The sequence below is a fragment of the Lissotriton helveticus genome, chromosome 8, assembly GCF_964261635.1.
Source record: "Lissotriton helveticus chromosome 8, aLisHel1.1, whole genome shotgun sequence".
In the NCBI taxonomy this organism is placed as follows: Eukaryota; Metazoa; Chordata; class Amphibia; order Caudata; family Salamandridae; genus Lissotriton; species Lissotriton helveticus.
This window is the reverse complement of record NC_136069.1, coordinates 418,375,192-418,387,312: the sequence shown is the minus strand read 5'-3', so window position 1 is coordinate 418,387,312 and position 12,121 is coordinate 418,375,192. Positions and strand designations below refer to the sequence as shown.

Genomic DNA, 12,121 nt, shown 5'->3' with positions numbered 1-12,121 from the left:
GGAATGCATTAATGTGGGAATATATCAAAACATTTCTAACATAGTAGTCATGCAAACAAAATTTGAATGCCATCAGTCTGCTAGCTTCAAAACCTGCCAAATTCAGCACCAGCCTTCATAGGAGCTGCCTACCTTTTATGCAACACTCTCATGGGCTTTAGGACTAAACATACCCTACTGCCTTTCTGACAGTTTCAAAAGACTCCCCTTTTAAGACCATGCTTGACTCGACAGGCCTAATATTTGTATTGTTATCCATTCATTACTTTCATTTCCATCCACTTCTCATAGGCCTCCTTCATCGGTGTACTATTGTCCTCCCCCCCCCCCCTACACTGACTCCGTCCCCTCTTCCAATACCCCCTGCTCCCTTTCCTTCTCCACCCTACCCCCCCCCCCACTCTCCTCCTTCCCATGAGTTCCTAACTCTCCAATCTGGTTCCCTCTGGGTATTCCCACTTTAGCCTTCTCATTTACCTTCCAGCTCCCTCTACCCTCGTGTTCACACAAACCTGGTCTATTTTCAGCCCCTGCCCACCCTCCTTTCCTAACTTCCTGCCTCTCCCCCCCCCACCTCCCTGTATCCCAATCTACATACCCACTATCCTCTTCTCTTCTCTACCTTCTTTCCTCCGTCCGACCTTTTAGCCACTGTTAGCTCCACCCCCTTCTCCTCCACCTGCCCTTCCCCTCCACCTGCCCTTCCCCTCCACCTGCCCTTCCCCTCCACCTGCCCTTCCAAATCCTCCTGTCTCCCTTACCCTCATTTTCTCACTGCTCTCTCCCACCTTCTTCCAACGACTTTGTGTTGTCACTGTTTTGTTCTGCTCTAAAGCGGTTCCAGATTTCACCTTGGTTAGGGTTATATAAAACTTAAACAAAGTAAACAAATGTATTTTATAAACAAGAAAGATGTAAGAGTTGTACTCCTCTCCAGTAAATAGACTCAGTAACTTTGACGTTCTGTAGCAAGAATATCAACAAAGCTACAAATACCACAGCATTAGTAAGAGTGTTGCATCGCAGAGTAGGCCACATACCCTTTAGAATTTAATTTCTAATTGGATTATGTGGTTGATATAAACAATTGGATCTGTGCTTTTGAATAGATTGTTGCCTTAATCCTTATTGATGGAGAGAAAGCTTCATCTCTGCTGAGCAGATTACTGATTGTGTGTAATGAAACTATGATAGAGTGGAGTGACGGAACTAAGTATGAATGTAAGAGGCTTCTGTATACGGTCAAATGTGAATTGGGAAACATTAGTGCATGAAATATACAAGAGCATGAATAAATGTGCAAAGGGAAAGAAGGTCACCATCACGAACACGTTGTTTAATCTGCTTCTAGTTCAGCATCGTTGGAGAATTTGCACATTAGAGCTTGCATATTTGACTTGTAGATTGCTGATTCCAGGAGACTTGCAGCACTGTGTGGTATGAAACTGTGGCAGAAGGTGCTTTTGGTGTTATTTTCTGCAAAATAATGAAGTATGGGAAGTGTGTGTCATTATGAGATCTGTAATATGACTATTCAGGCTACATACCAGTTATCTTCAGTACTCTGATTCCCCCTTCTTTATACCTTTCTTTTATTTTTCGAAGTTTCCACCTTCTCAAATAGGCACTCCATTGCCCCAAGCCCTAAAAACTGAACCCCTCTTTTGTTTTCTTCTAAGACTCCTCCCTTAAACAGGGGGTGGCGATTTGCGGCTACCCTCTCTTCCTCTAGTAACTTCCCAAGCCACTTAGGGTTAAGGGTTATCCTGACACCAGTTGAATAAGACCTCTCTATCTGCAAGGCGTCTTTCCTTATGTTCTCTTTAGTGTTCCATCACTCTTACCTGATACTGTGTATTTCCTCTCCTGTGTCTGGAGTTATGTTTAGAGTACATACATCCGATAGAGCAGAATGTTTTTCATGTTAGTTATGTTTATTCTGAGGGACAATACTAAATTGTATTTCGTCTTGCAAAAATGTACTGTAGGTGAACGGTAAGGCTTACCTTTCATTCACAATGTTGTTTCTGTCCACAAGTGGTGCTTTTTATGACTCTTTTTCATATTTTATGGGATTATTGTGCCATTTCTATATGACCTTTGGTGCCACTCCACATTCATCTCTGGCACCTTATGGTTTCCAGTTGGTGCTAGATTAATGCACCCATAATGCAGGTCTGTTTTCTGGGGTTATCATGGGGGTTGAGTTGGCTAAAATATATCTGTTGCAGATAATTATATTATAGTAATGTACACTCTTTGCTGTGCATATTGCTGGAATTGTAACACCATTTTCAAAAAATCCTTATATTATACATTGTAGTAGCCTATTTTATGCACAACTGCATGTCAAGTATGTGTTCCATGCCGTTCGTTTGGGAGCAATTCTGTTATCTGATGTGGGCCTGAAGACACAGCTTTTAAGTGGAACTCAACAGTATATATTTTAAAACCTTTATCGTTTTATGAAGAACTGGTAGCAATTTAGCTTTGCCAACAATGTGTTGCATGGAAATATCAATGACAATACAATCTTCGACAACGTGGGGGAGCGAGTGGCCACTTTGAAAGACAAGAGCGATAACACAGCGACCGAGATGCACTTGCTCCAACAGGAAATCATCTGCCTGCAGGACCAGCACAAAGACACCTAGATGCATCTCGAGGATTTGGAAAATAGATCGCGCAGACATAACATCAGGATCCGGGGGGTGAAAGTCTCGGACGACACCACAGATCTTTTTGCCTTCACAGCCGGCTTGTTCTCACATATATTGGGAGTACCTGACGGCACGGACATTGTCCTGGACAGAGCACACCGAGTGGGCCCCCCACGTGCGCCCAACGCTCCACCGGCGGACATCCTGGTGTGCCTGCAAGACTTTAAGACTAAAGAAGCCATCCCATCCAAGGAGATAACCCTCCATCCTATCTCCTATAGGGGCCACACCCCAGTCCTATACCAGGATCTAGCTCTGATCACTTTGCAACATTGCCGTCCATTCCGCCCGGTGACGGACCATCTCAGGCAACAAGGGATCCAGTACTCGTGAGGTCACCCATTTCGCCTCAATGGTAAGCTCAATCAGATGCGTTCCCTCACTGACTCTTGCCAATTTCTGGGTTTTGTAGTTCCTGATGAGGAGGAACGCCAGGGCTCCGGGTAGGGACTCGAGATTTCACCCTCGGGCTGGCAGCGCCGGGGTCGGCGCCGACAAATCCGGAAGCCGGACAAAACTGATATAGCGAAGAGCCAGCGAGATGCACTGACTTCTGCAGCCGAGGCCCTGGTGGGGACAATCCAAACTTCTGAGTGACTGATGGGATCTGCATTCTTCAAACGCCAGCTCCCTGATTGGTGTTGGACGGCGGGGGAGCCCAACCCCCTCCATTGGACACACCACGAACCCCTCCTTGATGACCTCCTGGACATTTCAGGATGACGGACACTCGCTTTGGGACTTACCCTTTTTCCCTACTCCCTCTCTCCTGGTTGGCGGGCATTCCGTCTGGTACCTTACCCTTGCCCCTGTTCCCTCTTACCTTGTTCTGATTACGACATTCCACAGGACTGTAAATGTATGGGGCTTTTTGTTTTTCTTTGGGTATGGACTCCCTCGTCCACCTTCTTCTGTTGCGTGTTTGCACCTCCCTAGCCCCTACGCCCTGAGGCGGCCACACTACCATCCACTCATTGACACGACCTAAAACGCATATAACTTCCTGACTCGTCCACTGCCCTTTGATGACACGTGACTCACTTAAAGTCCTCATGCTTAATGAGGAGGGTCTGAACAACCAGATCAAGCGCAGGGCGGTTCTTCACTACCTAGAGCAATTTGAGGCGGACATATGCCTCCTGCAGGAGACACACCTGCTGTCTAAAGATCACCATAGATTAAAATCTAGGGCCTTCCCAACACAGATGTTCTCCTCTAATACGACCAAATCAGCCGTGGTGGCAATCCTGGTCTCCCGCTCCTTTGCAGGCAGGGTTCTCCAGAGGTTAAGGGGCGATTGCTCACACGTCAGTTCTCCCTGAGCGGGGTGGCGTTCACTGTTGGCTCTATATAAGCACCAAACGACGGACAAAATGGATTCCTCCTGCAAGCGCTCCACGAGGTGGCCACAACTGCAGACCGCCACCTTCTGTTGGGTGGTGATCTAAATATGGTCTTTGACAATGACCTAAATGTAAAAATGTAAATTGATACTTGTATAGCGCACTACTCACCCGCAAGGGTCTCAAGGCGCTTGTACGAATACCGCTGTGGAACCCATCCTTGCTTTCCCTGTGAGGTGTCCACTCCTGGGCACCCCCAAGGTGGAGGCCAGGCATCCTTAGCGTTGTGGGGGCTGTTGTGGAGATTAAGCAAGCTATTGCCCAGAGTTGCAGAGTGGGACTCCATGATTGGAATAGGCACCGAGTCGAGAATTATCAGGTCCGTGGCATTTTAGAGCCCAAGACCCGCTGAGGCGGGGAATTGAACCCTGTTCCCGGGCTAGACCTCTGCATCAGGGTCTGCCGCTCTAACCATTGAGCCACCCTTCTCCACCTAGATCGCTCCTGTCAGCGAACGCACCAAGCTGGGGTAATTACACACACGGGGCGGGCCCACCTTCGGGATCTAGGGTTGCAGGATCTTTGGCACCACTTCCACCCGCGCACTCGTAGCTACACCTTCTACTCGGGGGCACACAAAACTTATGCAAGATTAGACTACTTTCTCAGCTCCTCTTCCCTACAGGCTCACGCTCAAAACACTGAGTTTCTGACAGCCTACCTCTTGGACCACTCCCCAGTCTTAGCCACCTTTCAATTGCCGCCCACAACGCGACCCCTTAGACACTGGCGCCTCCGAGACACATTGCTACATCACACGTCAGTTACAGACCAGATCTGGAAGGCCATCTCGGACTTTGCCTCCATTAATGATACACCTGACCTGTCTCTAGCCAAACAATGGGGGGCACTGAAGGCGACCATCCGAGGGGAATTTATAGCCATATCCTCCTCTCAGAAATAAGGAGAGACGCCGCAAACGGGCGGAACTTGAACAGATGCACCAGCAAACTGGCGCGGCCCGTGCGTGGCGGCAGCTGTGCGTGGAACGCATGCATCTCGCTGCCCTGGACCAAGATAAAGCTGAATATGCGGCCCTCGGTCTTCGCCACTCCTATTACACCGGTGGGTGGGGGGTTAAATGTAGCCGCTTACTGGCCAATAAATTACGGGAAGCCAGACAGAAGCAAGAGGTACACGCTATCCAGACACCAAGAGGGGAATTGGTATGCGATGACGCAACCATTGCCGAAATGTTTCGGGACTTTTACGCCGACCTTTATGCTGGGGACTCCCTGGATATCCAAGCTAGCGCCGAATACATAGCAAAGGCCAACATGCCTTCGCTATCGCAAGCACAAGCTAATCACCTAGATAGGGCGATACAGGTGGAGGAGGTTATCTCGGCAATCTCACGCCTCAAATTGGACAAATAACCTGGCCCGGATGGCTACACGGCCGCCTTTTATAAGGCGTTTTGCAGCCAGCTGGCCCCTGCTTTGATCGCGTTGTTCAATTCCTTCGAGCAGTCTGGAGCTATCCTGGGGGACTTGCTAGAAGCTGCGATAGTTGGCATCCCGAAACCAGGGAAGGATGAGACTGTTTGTAGCGCCTATAGGCCCATCTCACTTTTAAACATAGATATAAAGATGTATACCAGCATCATAGTAGCGCGCCTAGCCCCCTACATGGCTCCGCTGATTGAGCCGGACCAAGCGGATTTTATCCTGCAAAGGCAGACTAGTGACAACACCAAACGAATCCTACACCTAATTGAGCGAGCGTCTCGAACTCAGGGAGAATACATGCTACTGGCCATCGATGCGGAGAAAGCGTTCGATAGGCTGCATTGGCCCTATCGCGAGATGGTCCTTATAGCGGCTGGCTTGGGTGCGAAGCTGCGGACTCTGATCCTAAACTGTTATTGGTTCCCCATGGCGACAATGCGGGTTAACGGCCACATCTTCGAGGTTCCCTATTGGCAGAGGTACTAGGCAGGGGTGTCCGCTGTCACCCCTCCTTTTTGCACTCTACATGGAGCCCTTAGCGCGTCAGATTCAACAGCATCCCTTAATATCTGAAATTAAATTTGGGGGTGACGTCCTCACAGTAAGCCTTTACATCTTACTGTCTCTCTCTAACCCAATTACGGCCCTGCGCGCTCTTTTTATTGAATTACATGGCTTCGCGCTAGGGTCGGGATTTAAGATAAATATGGACAAGTCTGTAACCCTTGACGTCTCCCTCTCGCCACATACTCTTGCCCACTTGGAGGAGGAGCATCCGGTAGTATGAGCCTCAGACGTGATTCCTTACTTGGGGGTTCACTTAGCTCCCACCATACAGGCTACCGTTGAGATTAACAACTCTAAACTCCGTACCCGTATACGTGGAGCATTAAACAGGTGGAAGCATTGCACAATCTCATGGCTGGGACGGATTGCACCACCAAGAGGACTCCCTCAAATACTGTACCTTTTCCAGATGCTTCCCCTCCGGCCCCCACGGGGCTGGATCCAACAGACCCAGGCAGACCTTGCACGATTTATCTGGCATGGACGCAAACCATGGTTCCGACACTAGAGGGGATTGGGGGTGCCTGACCTTCAGCGATATTTTCACGTGGCCCAACTCAGATACCTGGTGGAGTGGCACCATGTGGAATCTGAGAAGCACTGGCTGTTCCAGGATCAGGCGGTGGCAGGTAGGCGGCTACAGGGGGTGCCCATTCTCAGTAAACAGCACAGACCTCCGAACTTATATGCATCATATGTCACTAGCACGATATTGCATTCCTGGGATTGCACAAACCTCTCCAATCATTTGACCACCTTCCCTTTACCCCTCACACCAATTTTTGATAATCCCGAGTTTCAACCCGGAACCTTACTTCTGCATCTAGGATGTGGCGTGCCTCTCCATGTAGGGCCCTGGGCCACCTCTTTGACTTAGATGGCATAATCCCATTTACACAGCTCAAGGATCATTATGGCCTCACAGAACAAGAGCGCTTGCCATATCTGCAAGTTAGACAGTGGGCACTGCATCCCACCATTAGACCGCAGTCACAGCGTCTCCTGACCTAATACGAGAAATGGCTTGTGTCACGCTCTACCGACAAGAAAATCATATCTGATCTTTATAAAATGCTCCTAGAAACCACCACATATACACACAATGCGGGCCGCTCTAGATGGGAAAGAGACCTGGGGAGAACACGGACTCATACAGAATGGGAAAGTATTTATTACAGAGCGAGACACCCAGCATATCATATGGGTCTCACCGAGACCTTGACTAAGATTGCCACTTATTGGTACTACACGCCCGAACACATACACCGCTTTGAACCGCACCGGAGTGAGCTTTGCTGGAGGGGATGCGGGGAGGTGGGTACCTTAGAACATGTTCTCTAGAGCTGCACTTGTCTACAGCCATACTGGTTTCCAGATCCTGGATGAAGTAGATTTCCATTTTGAAATGCAAATCCCACGCTTCCCTGCTTACATCCTCCTAGGATCACCTAATCCACTGACATATCCTCTTAAGTCACGGAAAGGTCTGCTGATTGCCATAGTGCTAGGGGCGGCGGCGCAGAACATTCTGATCCACTGGCGCTCTGCCCAGCTCCCGATGCTGGTCTCGGAGTTCAGGGAGCTTAGGTGCCCCCGGTTTCTCCGACTCCTACACCTCCCAAATACACAAATCCCAAGTACTGCTCCTAAGAAAACTAGCAAATCAAGGCGCTGATTGTTGGCTTGCGGTCTTCTGTATGCCCTTTTTTGTTAATGGTGGACGAGGGTGTGGAGGGGGGTGGATGGGGAGGGCTGTTTTTTTTTCTGAGTATCTTGTTTTATTTTTCAAGTTTTTTGTCCAGTTCTGGGGGCCTAGTCCATGCCTATTACCTTTGGTAACACTATATATTGCGACCGAGTGGTCTCTAAGGTGCCACCCTTACGGAGTTGAGTGCTTTGTCCTGTTTCTCTGTTCAAAATTATAACAAAAAGATTTAAACCATAACAATATAATGTTACGCCCATCTGCATTACTAATACAGACTTAATGCAGTACAAAATGGTAGTGCCGGAATTAACAGTAAGGAAAGTGCAACAGAACACCAATATACTTTACTTAGTGTTTGCTGGACTCCCCCCCCCCCCCATCATACAAAGATGTATCATTATCAGTAGATTTATCGCAAGACATTCCCCCGTATCCTCCAGAAATCTGTCACAAAGTGTCCCCCAAATCTCCATGCCTGCCTACAATTTGTCGTCCATTTACGCACGTCGTAGATGCAGCTCCTCAGCCAGTGACCACTCCAAGATGTCCCAAACCCACTGGTCCACCATTGGAGCCCCAACTCACATCCAGGTAATGGCAACCAACTCAAAAATATTTAGAAATTAAACTTATGTGAATGAATTTTGCACTTACTGAAGATTATCTGGAGATATATTGCTGGTTTACATATTGTATCATCATTTCAGACATTTATTTATTTTTCCTTAAAAAATTGACTTGGATAGATCTGAGCAGTGCTACAGGTATCTGTAGTTTAATCAATCTGGTCTCTCCTGGTTTCATAGCATCATTGTCGGAAGTGCGGAAAAGCAGTATGCGGCAAATGTAGCTCCAAGCGTTCCTCCATACCGCTGATGGGGTTCGAGTTTGAAGTGAGAGTCTGCGACAGCTGTCATGAATCCATCACAGATGAACAGTAAGTCTTGAATTGATTGTTTTAATAAAAATATGTTAAAAAGCTACCAATAGACAATTTACAAATATTTTTACCAAGCCTGTTGAAAATTCAATTCTGTGCCTGTTGTCATAAATCATTGCAAATTAGGTCATAAACGCATAATAGAGTGTTTTAAAGAAAAAAATAATTCTCTAAGATGTTGAAAACATGTGAACTTTGTGTAAGAATTTTTCTATGGGCAACCCAACAACTGCTCCACAGTAATGTGTTCGATCAAACTAAACAAAGAAAAGTATTGACCTGCATAGTCATGCACAGGTAGGAAAGAGTAGATTAGTGTCTGCTTTTGTTACCTTTCCTAGCCTCATACGCTGCCATTTTGTTCTAAACATGATTATGTAAGGTCATACTAATAATTGCACTGGCATTCAGGAAAAAAGAGCTGTCCCTATGAATTCCTAATCCGAGGTTGGTTGTGGTTCTTATGTTGATGACGGATTGCTTTATTTTTCAGGATTACACGTTACATGAATTGTGTTATTATCTGCTGCTGAGGGTTCACAAAAAAGGAGCTATTAGGATCTTGTGATTAATAACTAATCATGCAACTTCCAGTGTTTGTCCTCCCTTTCATTCTTTATTTATTTCAAGAAAGGGCAAGAAAGAGCCTACACAGAAGGCACTTGAAAAACACATACAATACATGAAATATATAGATAGCATTAAATATTAGCCAGTCATCATTAAAATAGCTGTTAAAAAAATAAAGATCAGTACAGTTAAAAAAAAAGATCCAAATGATAACATCCAGCAATAACAAACATTTGCAGCCAGAGATTGACAGTGCTTCCTCGTGCGTTACTAATAGATACTTTTAAATGATGCAATAAATACATTTTCTTTGTAAATATTAAAGACCCTGATAAAAAGAATAAAACATAATTCATAACATCTTTGATTACACCACAATATAGCCAGTAAACACATATAGTTTTAAAAAAATGACCAGAATCATTTCAGTTTAAAAAAAGATCATGAACTTTCATCAAGCGATAACAAACATCCACAGTCTGTGGATTTAACAAAAGGTAAAGTGCTTTCTTATGCGTTACTATTGAGTATTTTAAAATAATAGGATAAATACATTTTCTTTGTAAATGTAAAAAACCTGGACAAAAAATAGAACATGATTAATATCCTGTTTCTGGGCACCACAATGTTGACAACCTAGATAAAAACAGGTCGCCTCCCTTTTGATCCAAAACGTTTTCTCCAGTCTGAATTCACCAAATTATAACTTCATAAATATTCTTTCTGTAGCGGTGTTATATATTGGCCGGCAAGTAAAATTGCATCACTTCACACCATAGAAAAATACAGCTCAATTTTAGTCTTTTTATTGGTAAACAGTGTTGTAAATCATCCTGGATACATTTTGTCTGAGACTTTTTAAACGAAACTTGAGTGTACTATTATTCTTACGTGATAGCACTTCTTCACAATTCAAATCCATCTGCTTCAAGCTATGGGTATAAATGTTTTCAGTTGTATAAATCCCATGCCTAGCCAGCGAGAGTGCTCTCCATAAAAAAAACAGTTTCAATGATTTTTACAGATTACAAAACAGTTGAAAGTAATAGCAAATAATTTGACAGGCAGACCGAGATTCCCCACCAAAGCATAGCTCAATATGGTTGTACGACTGTACAACGCAGGTAAATACATCGCATGCCTTTGCCACACATTTTTTTAGCATGCGTGTTTTTACAGCGAATAGGCATTTACAACGCATGCCAATACCACACATTGTTTTTAGATTTAAAAAAAATGTATTTGTGAGGGGGAGACCCCCCACCAAATTACCTTAAATGCGTGGTATCGGCATGCGTTGTAAATGCATATTCACTGTTAAACTATGTGTGCTAAAAAATGCGTGGTAAAGGCACAATGAGGTAAAAACCTTGTTGTAAAGGCTGTTTCCCGCTCAAGACGTAATATTTCAACCAAGCTAGAATTTCTAATAGCAGGATATAGTTTTCAGAGTTCAGATTCAATACCATATAGTATTACCAAGAGTATCTTTGCAACATACACCTGTAAAAGTGATTGCACGTCCCTCTTGCCTCTGCATTAAAAAATTGCAGTAGACCAATACCTATGGACTTCGTTTTAAAGAACTGAAACTAGAATGTTTGAAATGTTCTCCCTCAGGTAAGTATACTCTTTTAGTATGTCTAAATAAGCCTCGTTATAAAACCTGGACTGAGGAGATTTTAAACCTCTTGCTCCGATGATCATAATGAAAAAGGGGATAAAATATCAGTTTGTTTCTGCAGGCCAATTGGGGTGAGATTCATTCCAAATCTGAATGATCCTCATCACTTCAGATTGTCGAGGAGAATAATTTTCCCCTGAATCAGGCTCCTTTTATGTTCTTCAGTTGCAGCATATAAGCTTTAAAGTGATGCAGAAAGAGGGAGGAGCCAAGATGGTGATTGGTAGGGCGGGCCTGCTGTGCCTCTGCCCGAGCCTAACCCTAAATTGTAGCGACATGAGGACCAAAGCCAAGCTGCTGACCTGACCCCACAGGGACTACTTAGTGGTTATAGAGACACAGCCTGAAACTCTGGTGCTGATGGATTCTACCAGAACTGAAAAAGATGTGGCAGAGAGACGGCCAGCAGTGCCTCCATGATGACAGCCACCAAGAGTGCCTGAGCCCACAAATAACAGCGAGTCCCTGACTCCTACACAACCAGAAAGAGCTGGCGCACTGTTGTAAGGAATTTTTCCAGCTGGAATCCGCAATCAGTGGGTGAGGAGGCAGGCAGGTGGTAGTGACTGGGGCTAGGATACACTCACTTGACTCTGGTGTCTGGTGTCTTTGCAGTTTGGCCCGCTAAGAGTAGCCTATAATTGAATGCAGTTAGTGCTCCCACCCTGATGGAAAGACAGAGAGCACAGAGGGGCTCGGAGGCTAGTGATGCCAAGACTAGTGCATGGCAGGGTGCCACTGGCCTCTTAAACCCACCCATCAAGAACTAGAGTGTGATTGGGCAAAGCAAGGAAGCAACAAGACAGGAAAGCACTAAAGCACAGTGTCCCTGACTACAATGACGATAGTCTAAGAAGTGCCTTAGAAAGATGGCCGATGTCGCCACTTGCAGTGCAGGGCATCGTGGCCTCTCACGTTGCAGGGCAGGCGTAGGCCTGAAAGTGTGCACCCGAAATTAATTGAAAGGAGTGTGTATTAGCCTCACAATGAAGGAGCAGAGTGGGCCAAGTCTACAACACACCTACTGACTGTCTTAGGGCAGAGTGAGTAATACTACCCTGAGTCTAATTGGAATGAAGCT

The 12,121-nt window shown here is 45.7% G+C and overlaps 1 protein-coding gene across 1 annotated transcript in view; it reads left to right on the top strand.

The window, feature by feature from the left end:
* Nucleotides 1–12,121, top strand: part of WDFY2 (WD repeat and FYVE domain containing 2) — a 421,169-nt gene that overhangs the window by 336,891 nt on the left and 72,157 nt on the right. The window contains exon 10 of the mRNA XM_078657271.1: nucleotides 8,653–8,783. Coding sequence (XP_078513397.1) covers nucleotides 8,653–8,783 — 131 coding nt within the window. The remainder of the gene's footprint in view (nucleotides 1–8,652; nucleotides 8,784–12,121) is intronic.